Here is a 17,703-nt window from a genome sequence, read left to right on the forward strand (position 1 = left end):
TGTCCCCTTCTCCTCCTGCCCTCAATCCCTCCCAGCATCAGAGTCTTTTCTAATGAATCAACTCTTCACATGAGGTGGCCAAAGTACTGGAGTTTCAGCTTTAGCATTCCTTCCAAAGAAATCCCAGGGCTGATCTCCTTCAGAATGGACTGGTTGGATCTCCTTGCAATCCAAGGGACTCTCAAGAGTCTTCTCCAACACCACAGTTCAAAGGCATCAATTCTTCGGCGCTCAGCTGTCTTCACAGTCCAACTCTCACATCCATACATGACTACTGGAAAAACCCATAGCCTTGAGTAGATGGACATCTGTCGGCAAAGTAATGTCTCTGCTTTTGAATATGCTATCTAGGTTGGTCATAACTTTCCTTCCAAGGAGTAAGGGTGTTTTAATTTCATGGCTGCAATCACCATCTGCAGTGATTTTGGAGCCCCCAAAAATAAAGTCTGACACTGTTTCCCCATCTATTTGCCATGAAATGATGGGACCAGATGCCATGAAATTTAGTTTTCTGAATCTTGAACTTTAAACTAACTTTTTCACTCTCCACTTTCACCTTCATCAAGAGGCTTTCTAGTTCTTCTTCATTTTCTGCCATAAGGGTGGTGTCATCTGCATATCTGAGGTTACTGATATTTCTCCCGGAAATCTTGATTCCAGCTGGTGTTCCTTCCAGTCCAGCGTTTCTCATGATGTACTCTGCATATAAGTTAAATAAGCAGGGTGACAATATACAGCCTTGACATACTCCTTTTCCTATTTGTAACCAGGCTCTTGTTCCATGTCCAGTTCTAACTGTTGCTTCCTGACCTGCATATAGGTTTCTCAAGAGGCAGGTCAGGTGGCCTGGTATTCCCATCTCTTTCAGAATTTTCCAGAGTTTATTGTGATCCACACACTCAAAGGCTTTGGCATAGTCAATGAAGCAGAAATAGATGTTTTTCTGAAACTCTCTTGCTTTTTCGATGATCCAGCGGATGTTGGCAATTTGATCTCTGGTTCCTCTGCCTTTTCTAAAACCAGCTTGAACATCAGGAAGTTTACAGTTCACATACTGCTGAAGCTTGGCTTGGAGAATTTTGAGCATGACTTTACTAGTGTGTGAAATGAGTGCAATTGTGCGGTAGTTTGGGCATTCTTTGGCATTGCCTTTTTTGGGGATTGGAGTGAAAACTGACCTTTTCCAGTTCTGTGACCACTGCTGAGTTTTCCAAATTTGCTGACATATTGAGTGCAGCACTTTCACAGCATCATCTTTCAGGATTTGAAAGAGCTCAACTGGAATTCCATCACCTCCAGTAGCTTTGTTCATAGTGATGCTTTCTAAGGCCCACTTGACTTCACATTCCAGGATGTTTGGCTCTAGGTCAGTGATCACACCATCATGATTATCTTGGTCATGAAGATCTTTTTTGTACAGTTCTTCTGTGTATTCTTGCCACCTCTTCTTAATATCTTCTGCTTCTGTTAGGTCCATACCATTTCTGTCTTTTATTGAGCCCATCTTTGCATGAAATGTTCCCTCGGTATCTCTAATTTTCTTGAAGAGATCTCTAGTCTTTCCCATTCTGTTGTTTTCCTCTATTTCTTTGCATTGATCGCTGAGGAAGGCTTTCTTATCTCTTCTTGCTATTCTTTGGAACTCTGCATTCAGATGCTTATGTCTTTCCTTTTCTCCTTTGCTTTTCACTTCTCTTCTTTTCACAGCTATTTGTAAGGCCTCCCCAGACAGCCATTTTGCTTTTTTGCATTTCTTTTCCATGGGGATGGTCTTGATCCCTGTCTCCTGTACAATGTCACGAACCTCCATCCATAGTTCATCAGGCACTCTATCAGATCTAGTCCCTTATTTCTCACTTCCACTGTATAATCATAAGGGATGTGATTTAGGTCATACCTGAATGGCCTAGTGGTTCTCCCTACTTTCTTCAATTTAAGTCTGAATTTGGTAATAAGGAGTTCATGATCTGAGCCACAGTCAGCTCCTGGTCTTGTTTTTGTTGACTGTATAGAGCTTCTCCATCTTTGGCTGCAAAGACTATAATCAATCTGATTTTGGTGTTGACCATCTGGTGATGTCCATGTGTAGAGTCTTCTCTTGTGTTGTTGGAAGAGGGTATTTGCTATGACCAGTGCATTCTCTTGGCAAAACTCTATTAGCCTATGCCCTGCTTCATTCCGTACTCCAAGGCCAAATTTGCCTGTTACTCCAGGTGTTTCTTGACTTCCTACTTTTGCATTCCAGTCCCCTATAACGACAAGGACATCTTTTTTGGGTGTTAGTTCTTAAAGGTCTTGTAGGTCTTCATAGAACCGTTCAACTTCAGCTTCTTCAGCATTACTGGTTGGGGCATAGGCTTGGATTACTGTGATATTGAATGGTTTGCCTTGGAAATGAACAGAGATCATTCTGTCGTTTTTGAGATTGCATCCAAGTACTGCATTTCAGACTCTTTTGTTGACTATGATGGCTACTCCATTTCTTCTGAGGGATTCCTGCCTGCAGTAGTAGATATAATTGTCATCTGAGTTAAATTCACCCATTCCAGTCCATTTCAGTTCGCTGATTCCTAGAATGTCGACGTTCACTCTTGCCGTCTCCTGTTTGACCACTTCCAATTTGCCTTGATTCATGGACCTGACATTCCAGTTTCCTATGCAGTATTCCTGTTTACAGCATCGGACCTTGCTTCTATCACCAGTCGCACCCACAGCTGGGTATTGTTTTTGCTTTGGCTCCATGCCTTCATTCTTTTTGGAGTTATTTCTGCACTGATCTCCAGTAGCATATTGAGCACCTACCAACCGGGGAGTTCCTCTTTCAGTATGCTATCATTTTGCCTTTTCATACTGTTCATGGGGTTCTCAAGGCAAGAATACTGAAGTGGTTTGCCATTCCCTTCTCCAGTGGACCAGATTCTGTCAGATTCATCAAGCACCATGAATTCCAGTTTTCAGAGAATGGGAAATACCACGTGTCAGTAACATGGGAAAGTGATTAAAGTCTTTCCACACTCTTCACTGTAAGCATGACAAATCACACAGGTGAGACACTAAAATCAGATGCTGCTGCTAGAAAGAGAACAGCGATGTTCTGGCAAGTGAATGAAGCCCTCTGCATACTTATAATATCATAAGAAAGATTTAATGTGCTATTGAAAGATAATTCACAGCTGTTGAAATGATGCTTTTGAAGTCTGCAGCAAACATATCCACTACTGAAGGTCCACAGGTACCAGCTATCTGCAGGACTCGCCCTCGTGTGGCCCGTCAGTGCTGCATGTGCCACAAGACACCTGGCATCAGGTCAGGTGACACCACGTGGAGAGATGAGCACGTGCCCGGGAAAACTACACGGCACTTAACCAAGCATCCCTGTCAGAAGCTGCAGTGCACAGTAACGCTGTAAATGTTTCCCTCTAAATGAACTGGAGTTACGATAAGCATAACCAGAGACTATGTGGATGAACGTTTCTTTCAGAAAGTTATAATTTCTCTTTGTAGAAGTATAATGCTAATATCTTGAGAGTAAAAGGAACAGAGCTAAAGTTACTGAGAGCTTACAGCCACAGGAGTAAGAAGACAGTAAAGAGAAAAGGATTACCTGACTAAATTTGGAGATTTTATTATTATTCCTATTAAACACCTTGAAAATGGTGGAAGGGCTGAAAGACCCTCTGGCGGGGTAAGCTCTTCCGTATTAGAGACCTAAAAAAAAAGTCAAGTTAGTAACATGAATCAAGACTGAGACTGGGCTAATCACTCATTTTATACTTCTCTGAACTTTCTTACAAACTTGAGAAAGGCTTTCCAGAAACTCAAAATAACTATTTTTGTTAACTTTTGCAATGGCTATCATAATCATGATTTGCAGTGGTGTCAATCAATTGGATAGAAGAAAAAAGACACATGTCACTTGACAAGCCCTCTGTCAAACACTCTTTGATTATCTTCTTTTGTCAACAATGTGTTTCTACAGTAAGCAAATTTAATTGTTATTCTTATTAGCCCAGATCAGGTTTTCTCAACTCAAACTTTTTCTATAAAGCAGTAAAACAGTAAATATTAAATAGTAAACATTTTAAACTTTTTGGCAAAATGATCTCAGCCGCAACTACTCAATTCTGCTGTCATAGCACAAAGCAGCCATAGGGAAAAAATGTAAACGAATGGGCCACAGTGCCACTGGTGGCCTCAGCTGTCAGCTGTGCCCCTCACAGGCCCGAGTAGCCTCCAGTTAGTAGGCTGTGTGTAGGCCAGGAAGCACGCTCCTAAACCAAAATGATCTCCCTTCAAGCTTTCAGGAGGGCCTGAAACTGTTAATGTCCTACAATTTTGTCAACTTCTTTTATATTTGTGATTTCATAATACAAAATTTGTACCAATTATATGTTTGCATTTATATATTTCGATGGTATTTCCTGTCAGATTTCTCCTTTCCATACTGAGAGAAAACACTGCTATTTACTGTCTTGCGGCATTGCTCATGCCCTCACACACTAGCATCAGGACTCCAGGCCATGACAGAGCACGCTTTATTGTGAGCTGAATTATCGTCCTGATTATGTCAGCCTTGAACCAAGCAGGCTAATCATATGAAACAGGCTCCTGCCAGGAACTGACCAGTCCTTTATGGACTAGGAGCAAACTATCTGTCTAAACTGATATTACAGATTCAAACTTCCTGTGCTTAAAAGAAAAAGTAAGGTTTATGTATCGCACGGCAGTCAGAGATGTGAGCTGCTCCAGAAGCAGCACCAGGGCACTCTCACACCCTGCTCACCGCTGAGCACGGCTGTGAACACAAACCAGCCGTGGAACCGTGAGGTGCAGCCATGTAAGAAGCGGACCTCCCGCAGTACCTGAGCTCTGAAAAACACCTAGAGAAAGACAAAGACGTGCTGCCAGCAGAAAACAGCCTCTTCAGTAGCCAAAACGAGACACAGCAGCTTCAGGACAACACACCTTCCGGAGCCAGTGGCTTATCTCAACCACAGACGCAGCGATCAGGGTGGAGAACACGCCCCGGTGAACAGGCTTGTCCACATGCCAGGACTGCACGGTGCTGATGAATTCATGCAGAGGAGTCTGAACAGAGTAAAGGAGCTACAAGAAACACATCAGTCACCGTTAGTCCTTAACAGTCACCGTCAGGGATGCAGCCTCCTCGGGTCTCCGCGGGGCCGAGGCCCGTCCCACCTGACGACCCTGCTGCCCACGCCCTCCTCTCTGGTGCTGGAGACGACACACAGCCCGAAGGCCCTGGGCAGTAACTTGAACACGCTCTACCCCAGAGCAGAGAAAAACTCCGAGAACAGGAGCATCAGCAACATTAATAAAGTTCTCAAAACGAAAGAGGAAGAAATATCACTGACATTAAGGGAAGACACCCACTATGAGGCCATGTATTCTGAACAAAGCTGCACAGCCAATAGTGAGAAAAAAAAATTCTGGCACAAATTACATGAACAGATCACAGACACCTGAACCAACTCATCAAAAACAGGACTTCTTCAAACTAACAGAAAATATGGCCAATGACCTTCAATTCCCTCTACAAGCTAAAGGCAGAATGAAATGGAAAGTTTCAATAACTCATAAACATCCTCCCACTGAAGCATTTTTTAAATCTGCGCTCCTAGCAGCTGAGTACTCACAAGCTACTGCAAGTAGCTCTCTGCTTCTGTCCGGCCGAGCAGAAGAGCTCTTGGGCCAATGGCCCGCTGACCCGAACTGCCAACACGGTCCCCAGACCAGCACTCAGAGGTGGGCTCCTGGCCCCCCAGCCTCCCCCCAAGAGCACGCTTCCCCAGGGAGAGGGGGCAGCACCAGCGGAAAGGGGCACTGGGCAGCCGCCTCCTGCTGCATGGCACCTCCCCGCAACGCCGACAGCACCCATGGGCTCCGGGGCCTGCAGGCCTGGCTCCACGCCCTGGGCCGCCAGCTGGGCGCTGCCTCTCTAGTTCTGAACCTGCCGGTGGAGAAGCCCACACCTGCAAACCCTCTTCTGGCTGCTTCTTGAAGCTCCGCGCCATGCACTCCAGCATCTGCTGAAATACTTTCTGGACCATGTCAAACACCACGGCGACCTCTTCCTCCGAGTCTGTTTTCCACGTCAAGGAACTTCCAGTTATCTCTTTCAGAATGCCAAGAAGCAATGAAACATAAAAGAATCCCTTCACTGGAAACAAAGTTGGGAAAATCTGTTGTTTAATCACATAATTTAGTTGAAATTATTACATTTTTCACTTAACACATATATCATGGTAACTTAGAGGAGTGTTTCTGGTGAGCCAGTACCAAGTTGATCAGATTAATATAAAATCTGACATCCACACAACTGGCTCCTTTTATCAGACACAAAGCCACTGTCCTCACAAACAGCGCGGACGGACGCAGCTCGTGTGGACAGCGCAGCTCCCGCGGCCCCTGGTGCGGGGCGTGTCTGCTCCCCACGTGACGGCAACACTGCCGGCGAGTCTGAGAGGAAAGGCCTGAGAGCCTCATGACCAAAGACCTGTTTCTGTTTGCAACAAAACTCTAAAAGAATGAGCTCATAGCAGATTCTCTCCCGGGAAGTGCTGATTATTAAAATATCTAAATACAAAGATCATTTCAGCTTGGTCCAAGGTAAGGTTAGAAGCTTAGGGCCTTATACTTGAGGGGAACAGACAATTCTATGTAATAAATCCGCCTACATCGGAGATATAAAAATTTCCAAGGAGCTAATTAGAATTTTAGAAGTGTTAAAAATAGATTCAATCCTTGTGTGCTGCTAAGTCACGTCAGTTGTGTCTGACTTTGTGACCCCCTGAAGTGCAGCCCACAGGCTTCTTTGTCCATGGGATTCTTTGGGCAAGAATCCTGGAGTGGGTCGCCATGCCCTCCTCCAGGGGGTCTTCCAAACCCGGGGTCGAGCCCGCATCCCTCGCGTCTCCGGCACTGGCAGGCGGGTTCTTTGCCACCAGTGCCACCTGGGAAGCCCAGATTCAATCCTTAGGGGAAATAATTACTAGATGACAAATTGAGTTACCCAAACGCAAATCATTTTTAATGTTTCAACAATTAGGCTTAGATTTATTTATTCTAGAGTACTTGTTTGTTTATTTGGCTGTGCTGGTCTTCGTTGTGGCATGTGGTATCTAGTTCCCTGACCAGGGACTGAACCTGGGCTCCCTACACCGGCAGCAGGGAGTAGTCAGCCACTGGGCCACCAGGGAAGACCCTAAATTTAAGATGGAAGTGAGACTTATAATGAATTAAACAAAGCAAAAAGTCAGATCTTAAAACAAAAAAAATTCTTCTATTTAATATTTAGCCCCTGTGGGTATTTTAAACAAATAATGTATTAATCCTACTAAAGCCCCTTAGTTACAGATAAGGAAACATATAATCAGGACAGCAGAGCAAGGCAACTGGCACCCAGCTCGGGTGCAGGCCAGCCACCACCCCAGGGACAGCAGCACAGGGAGGAAGCTGCTGTGGGGTCTGAGGCCAAGCCATGTCTGAGGTCTGCACAATGATGCTCAAGACCACACAAGACCCCAGGAGACTAATGCAAACTTACTGTTGGATTTGCTCAATGGTCATACCATTTTCAGTCTCTTCTAGCAAGTATCTGAGTTAGAGCCATTTGAACCCCTCCTTCCCAAGCCTCTGTGGCTCTCAGAGGAGCACGCACAGCTCCAGCTGTGGAGCGTGCCTACGTGGCAGCGGCTGGGGAGGCCGCGGGGCGGGGCTCACGGCAGCAGGCTCTCAGCCAGAGCCTGGCCCGAGGCCAAGGGGACGGCCTGGGCCCCACACTCCTCCTGCCATTGGGCGAGGGGCTGCAAGAACCTGCCCGATCCTGGGGGGCTCCAGATAACCCTCAGCCCAGATGGCCTGAGGGCAGCCAACTTCCCAGGCACTCTCTCAGCACGTACCACCTGGCACCTCCCCCAAGGCAGGTGTAGACACAACGGTGTCAGTCACCAGGGCCACACTGTCACCCCATCCTCAGGGTGACAACAACCTCCCAGGGGTCCCAGGGTGGGGGGCCATTAAACAACTCCTGACTCACAGGCAGACGGCGAGCACTCTTTTGTGAGCTCTGCCCACGGACACCCGATGGGAGCAGCAGACAGGTGACCACGCAGCGCAGTCGTCCACAACCACACAGCCCCCAGAGGAGAAGCCTAAGACCCCGCCAGAAATGCTGCACTTGTCAGGCCAGTACCAAAAGTACCATGAACTTCCTGGCTGCCTCAGCCTGTTAATTCCTTTTTTGATGTAAACCAGTTTGTCATACCGGAGAAGGCAGTGGCAGCCCACTCCAGTACTCTTGCCTGGAAAATCCCATGGACAGAGGAGCCTGGTAGGCTGCAGTCCATGGGGTCACTAAGAGTCGGACATGACTGAGCGACTTCCCTTTCACTTTTCACTTTCATGCATTGGAGAAGGAAATGGCAACCCATTCCAGTGTTCTTGCCTGGAGAATCCGGGGACGGGGAGCCTGGTGGGCTGCCGTCTATGGGTCGCACAGAGTCGGACACGACTGAGCGACTTCACTTTCACTTTTCACTCTCATGCATTGGAGAAGGAAATGGCAACCCACTCCAGTGTTCTTGCCTGGAGAATCCGGGGACGGGGAGCCTGGTGGGCTGCCGTCTGTGGGGTCACAGTGTTCTTGCCTGGAGAGTCCCGGGGACGGGGCGCCTGCTGGCTGCCGTGTGTGGGGCCGTGCGGAGTCGGACACGACTGAGTGACTTAGTAGTAGGAGTAGTTTGTTATATGTCTGTCACTCAAAAGGGAGCGCCCCGCAGAGGGAGGCACTGCTTCTTACTGTGAGTCGCTCTTAACTAGTCCTTTAACAAACTAGGTACCTGTTTCCATGATTCCAAGGCTCCACTGTAGAAGATGTGTCTGAAACTTGCAGTCGCCAAGGCCAACCATGATGACATCCTTACACACGGTCAGGTAGGTCTGGAAGAGAGACAGACACGCTGCTGTGACCTCCTCACAGAGGCCAGAGGGGCCGCACGCAGCTGGCACAGCTCCTAATACCTAAGGGGCTGCCAGGTGAATCACAGAGAAGGTGTTCACAGAGTGGTTTCCATAAAGACACATCAATTCTCATTTTTCTTTCCATAGGAAATCTAGAAACACATGTTCTGTAATTCCAAAAACAGCACCTGTTACCTGTACTGTGTAAAATTGCATTAAAATTACACAGTTTGTGCTTTGCAAAAGATAAACTCTGGACACTCAGAGGCTAGCGTAGGTACTCAAGAAAGCAGCATTACTGACTGAAGTCACAGTTCAGATTGGAAATGAGACCCGGAAGCCCATCACAATGGAGCAGGGTTTCCATGTCCCAAGACTCCTAACCTGGATAATCTGCTGATAAACCACCCTGTGAAGCTTCAGGTATTCTTCGTCTTGATCGCGAATGAAAGATAAAACTTTGCTTTCTAACCAAGACCCGGTGTCTTCCAAAGTGGACAGGTACACTTTGCCTTCTGAGCAGAACTGCCCAAAAACAAGAGCAGACAGGTCAGCGTGGAACCCCGGGCCCACTCAGCCCACACCCCACCCCGAGCCACAGACACACCTTGTGCTGAAGATGGATGCTCAGCCGACAGTACAGGCTGAAGGCCCGCAGCGCGGTGCCCTCACTCAGGCGCGGAGGGCTGCCATCTGGCGTCTGCAGAATGGACTCCAGATTCCCCTGCAGAACAGGACTCCTCAGGCCGGGCTCTGGCCGAGCAGCCTGCACGGGAGGCGAGGACACCGTGGCCCGGAGTGCCGGGCAGGTACAGCACCACGGGGCGCCCTGAGAAGTCCACGCCTCCTCCCTCCGCCAGGCCTCCCGCAGAGTGGCAAAACCACAGCTCTTCACGGGCGCTTCCCCCGGGGCCCAGGACTGAGCTCTGCTGGCTCATGCCTCCCATACCCCCGCCCGCCCCACCCGCTGCTAGTGCGTGGGGGCCTCCGGCATGATAGAATCGGGCAGCAGCAGCCAGGGCAGGCCTGCAGAGATAGCCGCAGAGAAAGGGGATGAACCCACAGGACTGCACACAAAGAGCCCGGGGTGGCCTGCCCCAAACTCGGGGGGCTGGAGCCCCTACAGCCATGCGAGGAGGACAGCGAGGGGCCTGGGTGGTGGGCAGCCTCCTGCCCACAGCCAGTTCCGGCAGGCAGGCTCACCCGAGGAGGCAGGCAGGACAGGACACTGAGCTCTGAAGAGACCTGGTAGAAAGAGCCGGGCCCAGAAATGTGCACCCGGTCCCCTCCCGCCCCCGGGTGAAAAACGACACTACAACACGGAAAACTCGGCTCTGACTTCATCAGTCAACGTCCACGGAGCCTGTGTCTGTTCTACAAAACTACCTTGGATGTTTCAAGCGCTTTCAAAAGACAGTTCAGCTTCTTCTGGGGTGCAGAGAGGAGGCACTCGCGGTTCTTGGGGTGGGTCAGCAAATACTCCACGTAGACCAGCGCCAGCCCAGGTTTGACTGGACACGGGTCCTGGACCCGTACTTTCCGCTTGGAGGCTGAGTTACCCTGAGGGGCAGGGAGAGACCGGCAGGAGGAGATCCGTGAGCCCTGGCACGCCGCCCCCGGCGGAGCGCAGCAGGAAGACCCCTACCTTGCTCTGAGGCGGCTCCTCGGGCAGCCAGTCGCAGACGAGCTCCAGGACGTGCCCCACGTGGCCCCAGGAGCAGAGGCAGTCAAGCAGGATGCAGTAGGTCCTGTCGGCGGTCCCCTCCTCCTGGTTCCTCAGTGTGGAAATCACACCGCAGCTGAAAGGGCCACACATACACAATCACGTCTGTATCTCGATAACAACTACTCATTTTCCTAAAAGGTGGGGAAAATGGAGAAGCTAAAAGCTGAGGGACACAAACCCTTCCTATCATGGGAGCATGCAGACACCCTCCACTGCAGGAAAAATGCACCGTTTTCCACGGTCACTGGCGGGGTAAGTTCCAGGACACATGGTGACTCTGCAGGCAGAGTCGGGGACCCAAGCCTGCGCAGCCTGGACGTGAGGTGCCAGGCACCCGCAGGCACATACAGACCCTAGTCCTTTGCTTCTGTGCTGCCTCTGTCAGACTGTAAAGATGCTTCATTTTGGGGAAATAATTTGTTTAGCATCAAAACATTTATTTTTAAATACATATGAATAAAAATAAGTAACTTTTACTGAGTTAATAATCAACACTCTAAAGCAACACTGCCCAATAAAATATAACATGAGCCACAAAAACAGGCCAGTGTGTCATTTTAAAGGTTCTAGTAACCCTATCTAGAAAGGAAGACTGACTTCAGTAATACATCAGCCCAGCCCACCCACAACACTAAGACGCAGTCACCGTAGAAATCCACGATGCAGCACGTCACAGCCCTCTTCCCACACCAGACCTGGAGTCAGTGTGCACCCTGCGCTCGCAGCTCATCCCTGCTCAACCCGCGTCCCAGGCGCTCAGAGCCACGTGTGGCTGCAGCTCCGCGGCAGCTCAACTCAGACCTCGCGTCCCCACCTGCATGTGGACGAGTCCCGGCGCTCAGCGCCCCGGGCCCTGGAAGCCGCTGCCCTGCCCTCCCGCCTGCAGGCTGCGGGGGCATCGCTGGGGAGACCAGAGGGCGGGGAGCAGGCACCTGAAGGTGGGCACGGCCGGAGCAGGCATCAGGGACGCCAGCACGCACAGAGGGGCCCTGCAGCGCTCGTCCTGGGGGCAGGAAAAGACAGAGATGGGGCGTGAGCGCTGCGGCCCACGGGCCCCGCCCTCAGGACCCACCTCAGGGCCGCTGGGAGGAACAGCACACCACAGGACCCGACCCCTGCGAGGCGCCAGGTGTGCTGGGTCTTCTCAGGCTTTCGCAGGACGCTTCCCTACTTTCTGTGATGTGTCGTTTGTGCAAATACTTATTAAACACCCACTGTGTACCAGGCGACCCTGGGGACACAGCAGTGGCCAGAACAGACGAAAGTCCTTGCTGTGAAGGCACTGACTTGTGAAAGAAAAAAAACAACAATCCTCTGTACCTGGTGTGTCCTCAGTATAAAACTGAAGAAAATGAAGCTAATCAGAGAAGTTCTTAAAGTAATCAGAACACCTTCGGAAGACAGAGCAGTGCAACGGAGCTACCTGGCCAAGCCCAGGTCCCTGTGAGGACAGCACACGGGCCCCCAGCGGCACTTCGCACACGGCAGCCACCTCACCACAACCGTCCCTGTCGCCGTAATATGGCCGACAGGCCAGATGTCACCCAGATCACTAATAAGAAATACCCTCAGATGGCGACACAACCAGAGAAGATGGGTCCTAAAAGGAAGAGAAACAACAATTTTCCTGAAATATAAACAGGAGCAAACTCACAGTTCTGTAAATAATCTGCATTCAGGCAGAGTGAACCCACCCTCACCCCCAACTCCCAATACACAAAACGTTTTCTTAATGTCACAACAGACAGTTGATCGCTACTCCCGATTCTGCTCTAAGTGTGGCTCACAGACGGTTTACCCACTGACAGGAAGACCACAGGGTTCTCGGACGGACTGAAGGCAGAAAGGCTCTCTGGTCAGGATCGCTCCAGATTAAAACACTTAATGAACCGCCTGCCTTTCCACAGACACTCCCAGGGCACACTGTTCTTCTGTCCTCTCATCCAGGACCCGACCTCCTCCGCGTTTTATCTACTTCTCAGCCTAGTGTGACTGTCTGAGCCTGTAAACGTCCCAGTGATGGGGCAGCCTTCACCCTTCACCTTCACAAACAGGTCACGTTGGCATTTCAGCGGCAGAATGGAGCGTGGAGACCTAACAGTCACAGAAATACAGCTCCAAAAGCTAAAAGGTCTAAGGTCACACAAGCAGTTGTAGAAGAACCAGAAGTAAACCTTCCCAAGAGAAGACTGATTCCTAAGACCTGTGACCGTTCTATATTTAAGCCACGCTTTCTTTGTAATTGGAAACAAACCTGACTTTTACATAGCAGTTTTATCTCCATTAGTTTGAAGTACGGCCTTTGTTCAGAGAGGAGGTCTCCTTCACTTAAGCAGAAGATACACACACGGTGTGTCTGCCCCAGTAACACAGACACGACTCGAAGGCCTCAGAGACAGGTGCGCACTGGTGCCGCCCGAGGCCCCACGCCCGGGCGTGGTGCGTCCTGGATGTTCAGCCTCCTCTCTCTCAACTCCCAGCACATCAAACTAGATTCTAAAACCGGGTCGCAGGCCATTAGCAACGGAAGACCAGAGCCGCCTGGACACGCGCTGGGGCGGAGGCTGGAGGCTGCCCGGCCCCACCATGCAGGGCGAGCGCCGCGGGGCCCGGCGGCAGCTGGCTCAGCCCTGCGCAGGGGGGCTGCCCCACTGCTCCTGGCGGCCGTCTTACCGTGAACACTCGCATGTACTGGGGCAGCACCGAGGCAAACTTGTCGACGGTGTACACTCGGGCCTCCTTGTTATTCTCCAGGCTCCTGTGAATGCTCCTCCAGAGAATCACCACGGTCTCCAGCAGCCCTGCCATAGACGCGGCATCGCTCACTGACAGCGTCTGGTCCAGAGCCTAAGACAAAAATCACTGACTGTGAAAGAACGAAGCACAGCGACTGTTAAGGGAACAGCACTGTCTTTAACAGCACGTCTCAGAATTCCAGCCCTAAGGCAGCAATGCAAAGGACAGGCAGGCAGAACCCCCAAGGGTGCGCTGTGGTGTCTGAGGGGTCCACCGTCCCCAACCCAGGGCTGCTCCAGCTTGGTTTCAAGTCGCAGGCCTACACGCGCCTTCCAAGCCCGGCTGGCAGGGGACAACAGCACCGCTGTGTCCTGAGGGCTTCTGGGGACTCCTCCGTGTTTGTGGGGTGGAAGCCCACACCCCATCACCACCTCCAAGTGCAAAGGATGATTCGTTTCAAGTGCTGGGATTTCTGTGCTACTCAAATGGAATGGGAAAAGACACAGGGAGCAAATGAACTGAACTAAAAAGGGTGCCTTTTCACTACCATTCACGGGGTTCTCAAGGCAAGAATATTGCTACTCCCTTCTTCAGTGGACCATGCTTTGTCAGCCGTGAAATTAAAAGATGCTTGCTCCTTGGAAGAGAGGCTATGACAAACCTTGTCAGGATATTAAAAAGCAGAGACATTACTTTGCCAAAAAAGGTCCATCTAGTTAAAGCCACGGTTTTCCCACTAGTCATATACGGATGCGAGAGTTGGACTACAAAGAAGGCTGAGCACCGAAGAACTGACACTTTCAAACTGTGGTGTTGGAGAAGACTCTTGAGAGTCCCTTGGACTGCAAGGAGATCAAGTCAGTCCATCCTAAAGGAAACCAGTCCTGAATATTCATTGGAAGGACTGATGCTGAAGCTGAAGCTCCAATACTTTGGCCACCTGATATGAAGAACTGACTCACTGGAAAAGATCCTCCTGATGCTGGGAGAGATTGAAAGCAGGAAGAGAAGGGGGTGGAAGACGATGAGATGGTTGGATGGCATCACTGACTCAAATGAGTCTGAGTAAGCTCTGGGAGATGGTGAAGAACAGGGAAGCCTGGCGTGCTGCAGTCCGTGGTGTCACAAAGAGTCAGACATGACTGAGTGACTGAACAACAAAAGAGGGTGTACAGAAAACACAAGAACAGTTGCTATGCAAAGGTAGGTTTTTCAATAGGCTCTTAAAACTTGGAACGACTTATGGCTAAATTTAAAAACAGTAAAACTATTAAAGGGTTAGAAAATACTATGTGAATGACAAAAATAACAAAATTTCAACGTGGATTTTAGTTTTTACATTCTAACATTAGACATAGCAATCTTATCATTAAAGTCCCCAAGAAAGGCACCACTTTTCCTTTACAAAAATATGCTAAGTTCCAAAGATTTCATTAAAGCAGAGATTTTTAGTAGATAGCAATGGGAAAAAGTAAAAGAATAAACTCAGAAACTTTTGCTTTTAGCCATTGTATGTTCTTAGAATGACAACATCCAGATACCAATTTGTATTTCTTTTCTACTACCAGTTATAATCAGTTCAGTTCAGTTCAGTCGCTCAGTGGGGTCCAACTCTTTGCAACCCCATGGACTGCAGCATGCCAGGCCTCCCTGTCCATCACCAACTCCCGAAGCTTGCTCAAACTCATAGCCATCGAGTCCAACCATCCAACCATCTCATCCTCTGTTGTCCCCTTCTCCTCCTGCCTTCAATCTTTCCCAGCATCAGGGTCTTTTCCAATGAGTCAGTTCTTCACATTAAGTGGTCAAAGGATTGGAGTTTCATCTTCAGCATCAGTCCTTCCAATGAGTATTCAGGACTGATTTCCTTTAGGAGGGACTAGCTGGATCTCCTTACTCTCCAAGGGACTCTCAAAAGTTTTCTCCAACACCACAGTTCAAAAGCATTAGTTTTTCAGCACTTTATGGTATCTCAGCTTTCTTTATGGTCCAACTCTCACATCCATACATGACGACTGGAAAAACCATAGACAGCTTTAACTTAGATGGACCTTTGCTGGCAAAGTAATGTTTCTGCTTTTTAATATGATGTCTAGGTTGGTCTGACTCATTGGAAAAGACTCTGATGCTGGGAGGGATTGGGGGCAGGAGGAAAAGGGGACGACAGAGGATGAGATGGCTGGGTGGCATCACCAACTCGATGGACATGAGTTTGAGTGAACTCCAGGAGTTGGTGATGGACAGGGGAGGCCTGGCCTGCTGCCAATTCATGGGGTCGCAAAGAATCGGACACGACTAAGCGACTGAACTGAACTGAACTGAACTAGGTTGGTCATAGCTTTGCTTCCAAGAGCAAGCACCTTTTAATTTCATGACTGCAGTCACCATCTGCAGTGATTTTGGAGCCCAAGAAAATAAAGTCTGCCACTGTTTCCATTGTTTCACCATCTATTTGCCATGAAGTGATGGGACTGGACGCCATGATCTTAGTTTTCTGAATGTTGAGTTTTAAGCCAGCTTTTCACTCTCCTCTTTCACTTTCATCAAGAGGCTCTTTAGTTCTCCTTCGCTTTCTGCCATAGGGTGGTGTCATCTGTGTATTTGAAGTTATTGATATTTCTCTCAGCAACCTTGATTCCAGCTTGTGCTTCATCCAGCCCAGCATTTCACATGATATACTCTGTATATTAGTTAAATAAGCAGGGTGACAATATACAGCCTTGATGTACTCCTTTTCCCAATTTGGAAGCAGTCTGTTGTTTCGTGTTCGGTTCTAACTCTGCTTCTTGACCTGGATACAGATTTCTCAGGAGGCAGGTCAGGTGGTCTGGTATTCCCATCTCTTTAAAAATTTTCCACAGTTTGCTGTGATCCACAGAGTCAAAAGCTTTGGTGTAGTCAATAAAGCAGAAGTAGCTGTTTTTCTTGAACTCTCTTGCTTTTTCTATGACCCAACAATGCTGGTAATTTGATCTCTGGTTCCTCTGACTTTTCTAAATCCACGTTGAACATCTGGAAGTTCATGTACTGGTGAAGCCTCGCCTGGAGAATTTTGAGCATTACTTTGCTAGCGTGTGAGATGACTACAACTGTACGGTACTTTGAACATCCTTTGGCATTGCCTTTCTTTGAGATTGGAACGAAAACTGACCTTATCCAGCCCTGTGGCCACTGCTGAGTTTTTCAAATTTGCTGGCATACTGAGTGCAGCACTTTCACAGCATCATATTTTATGAACTGAAATAGCTCAACTGGAATTCCATCACCTCCAGTAGTTTTGTTCGAAGTGATGCTTCCTAAGGCCCACTTCCATTTCCAACATCCTATCTTTATGAAGCAGGGTTTTCCACAGTGACAGCAACCAAAATGGGATTATGGAGTAGACTGGACATTTTCAATCTACTGTACAATTGCACTCCTCTCACACGCTAGCAAAGTAATGCTCAAAACTTTCCAAGTGAGGCTTCAACAGTGCATAAACCAAGAAGGATGGCCCTCCTCAGTCTCTTTCAGAACCTCTGCTTATGTCTGAAACATGTCAAGAATCCCAGTGCTCACTCAGCCCTCACAGTTCATTTGCCTTTGAATACAGCCACTTTACCTTCCGACTGGAGCAAGCTGTCATCCTACCTGAAGCAACCGATTGAGTTCATGGAGCAGGCTGACTACGTCACACAAGGAAGCAAGTTTTGCAACCCATTCTGTGTCACTAAAATGTGCTGCCAGCCATGACTATTTTTCTAAAAGAAATCTCTGGAGCAGCTCTTGTAACTCAAAAACCCTAGCCAGCAATCTACCTTTAGAAAGCCATCTCACTTCTGTGTGTAAGAGAAGACATGTGCGCTCAGCATCCATTTCCTCACAAAGTTGTGCAGACAGCTGTGCGTTCAAGGCATGGACTTAAATGTGGCTGGTAACTTTAATCACGCCCTGCAACGTGAAGCTCAGGTGCCACTTCTCAGCTGGCCAGCATTTCCCCACGAATGACACCGTGCACAGACACACTCAGAAGCGACCTCTCTGACCCGAGCAGTGAAACCAGAAGCCGCCCAGTCTTGGCAGCTGCTCCATCCGTGTACACGGCAACACGGTATATGCCGACACAAAATGCCCAGTTCAGTCTCCCTGGCACGCAGTCATGCAGACTTGAACAGTTCTGCAGCTGTGGTGCTGGCTGGCAACAAAAGTGCACACAGCCTCGTGCACATCCTCCTGAAAACGTTACCAACAGGCACTGCTGCCTCACTAACATCAGCAGG

At 48.9% G+C, this 17,703-nt stretch overlaps 1 protein-coding gene across 1 annotated transcript in view; it reads right to left on the reverse strand.

Moving 5' to 3' along the window:
* Positions 1-17,703, reverse strand: part of NCAPG2 (non-SMC condensin II complex subunit G2) — a 72,940-nt gene that overhangs the window by 11,913 nt on the left and 43,324 nt on the right. Inside the window, exons 16-25 of the mRNA XM_070369002.1 lie at positions 13,382-13,555; positions 11,641-11,711; positions 10,628-10,781; positions 10,369-10,542; positions 9,590-9,706; positions 9,367-9,507; positions 8,862-8,961; positions 5,994-6,181; positions 4,966-5,106; positions 3,605-3,708 (exon numbers count right to left, since the gene is read on the reverse strand). Of these exons, the coding sequence (XP_070225103.1) occupies positions 3,605-3,708; positions 4,966-5,106; positions 5,994-6,181; positions 8,862-8,961; positions 9,367-9,507; positions 9,590-9,706; positions 10,369-10,542; positions 10,628-10,781; positions 11,641-11,711; positions 13,382-13,555 (1,364 nt within the window). The remainder of the gene's footprint in view (positions 1-3,604; positions 3,709-4,965; positions 5,107-5,993; positions 6,182-8,861; positions 8,962-9,366; positions 9,508-9,589; positions 9,707-10,368; positions 10,543-10,627; positions 10,782-11,640; positions 11,712-13,381; positions 13,556-17,703) is intronic.

This window comes from Bos mutus, chromosome 4 (genome assembly GCF_027580195.1).
Source record: "Bos mutus isolate GX-2022 chromosome 4, NWIPB_WYAK_1.1, whole genome shotgun sequence".
Lineage (NCBI taxonomy): Eukaryota > Metazoa > Chordata > Mammalia > Artiodactyla > Bovidae > Bos > Bos mutus.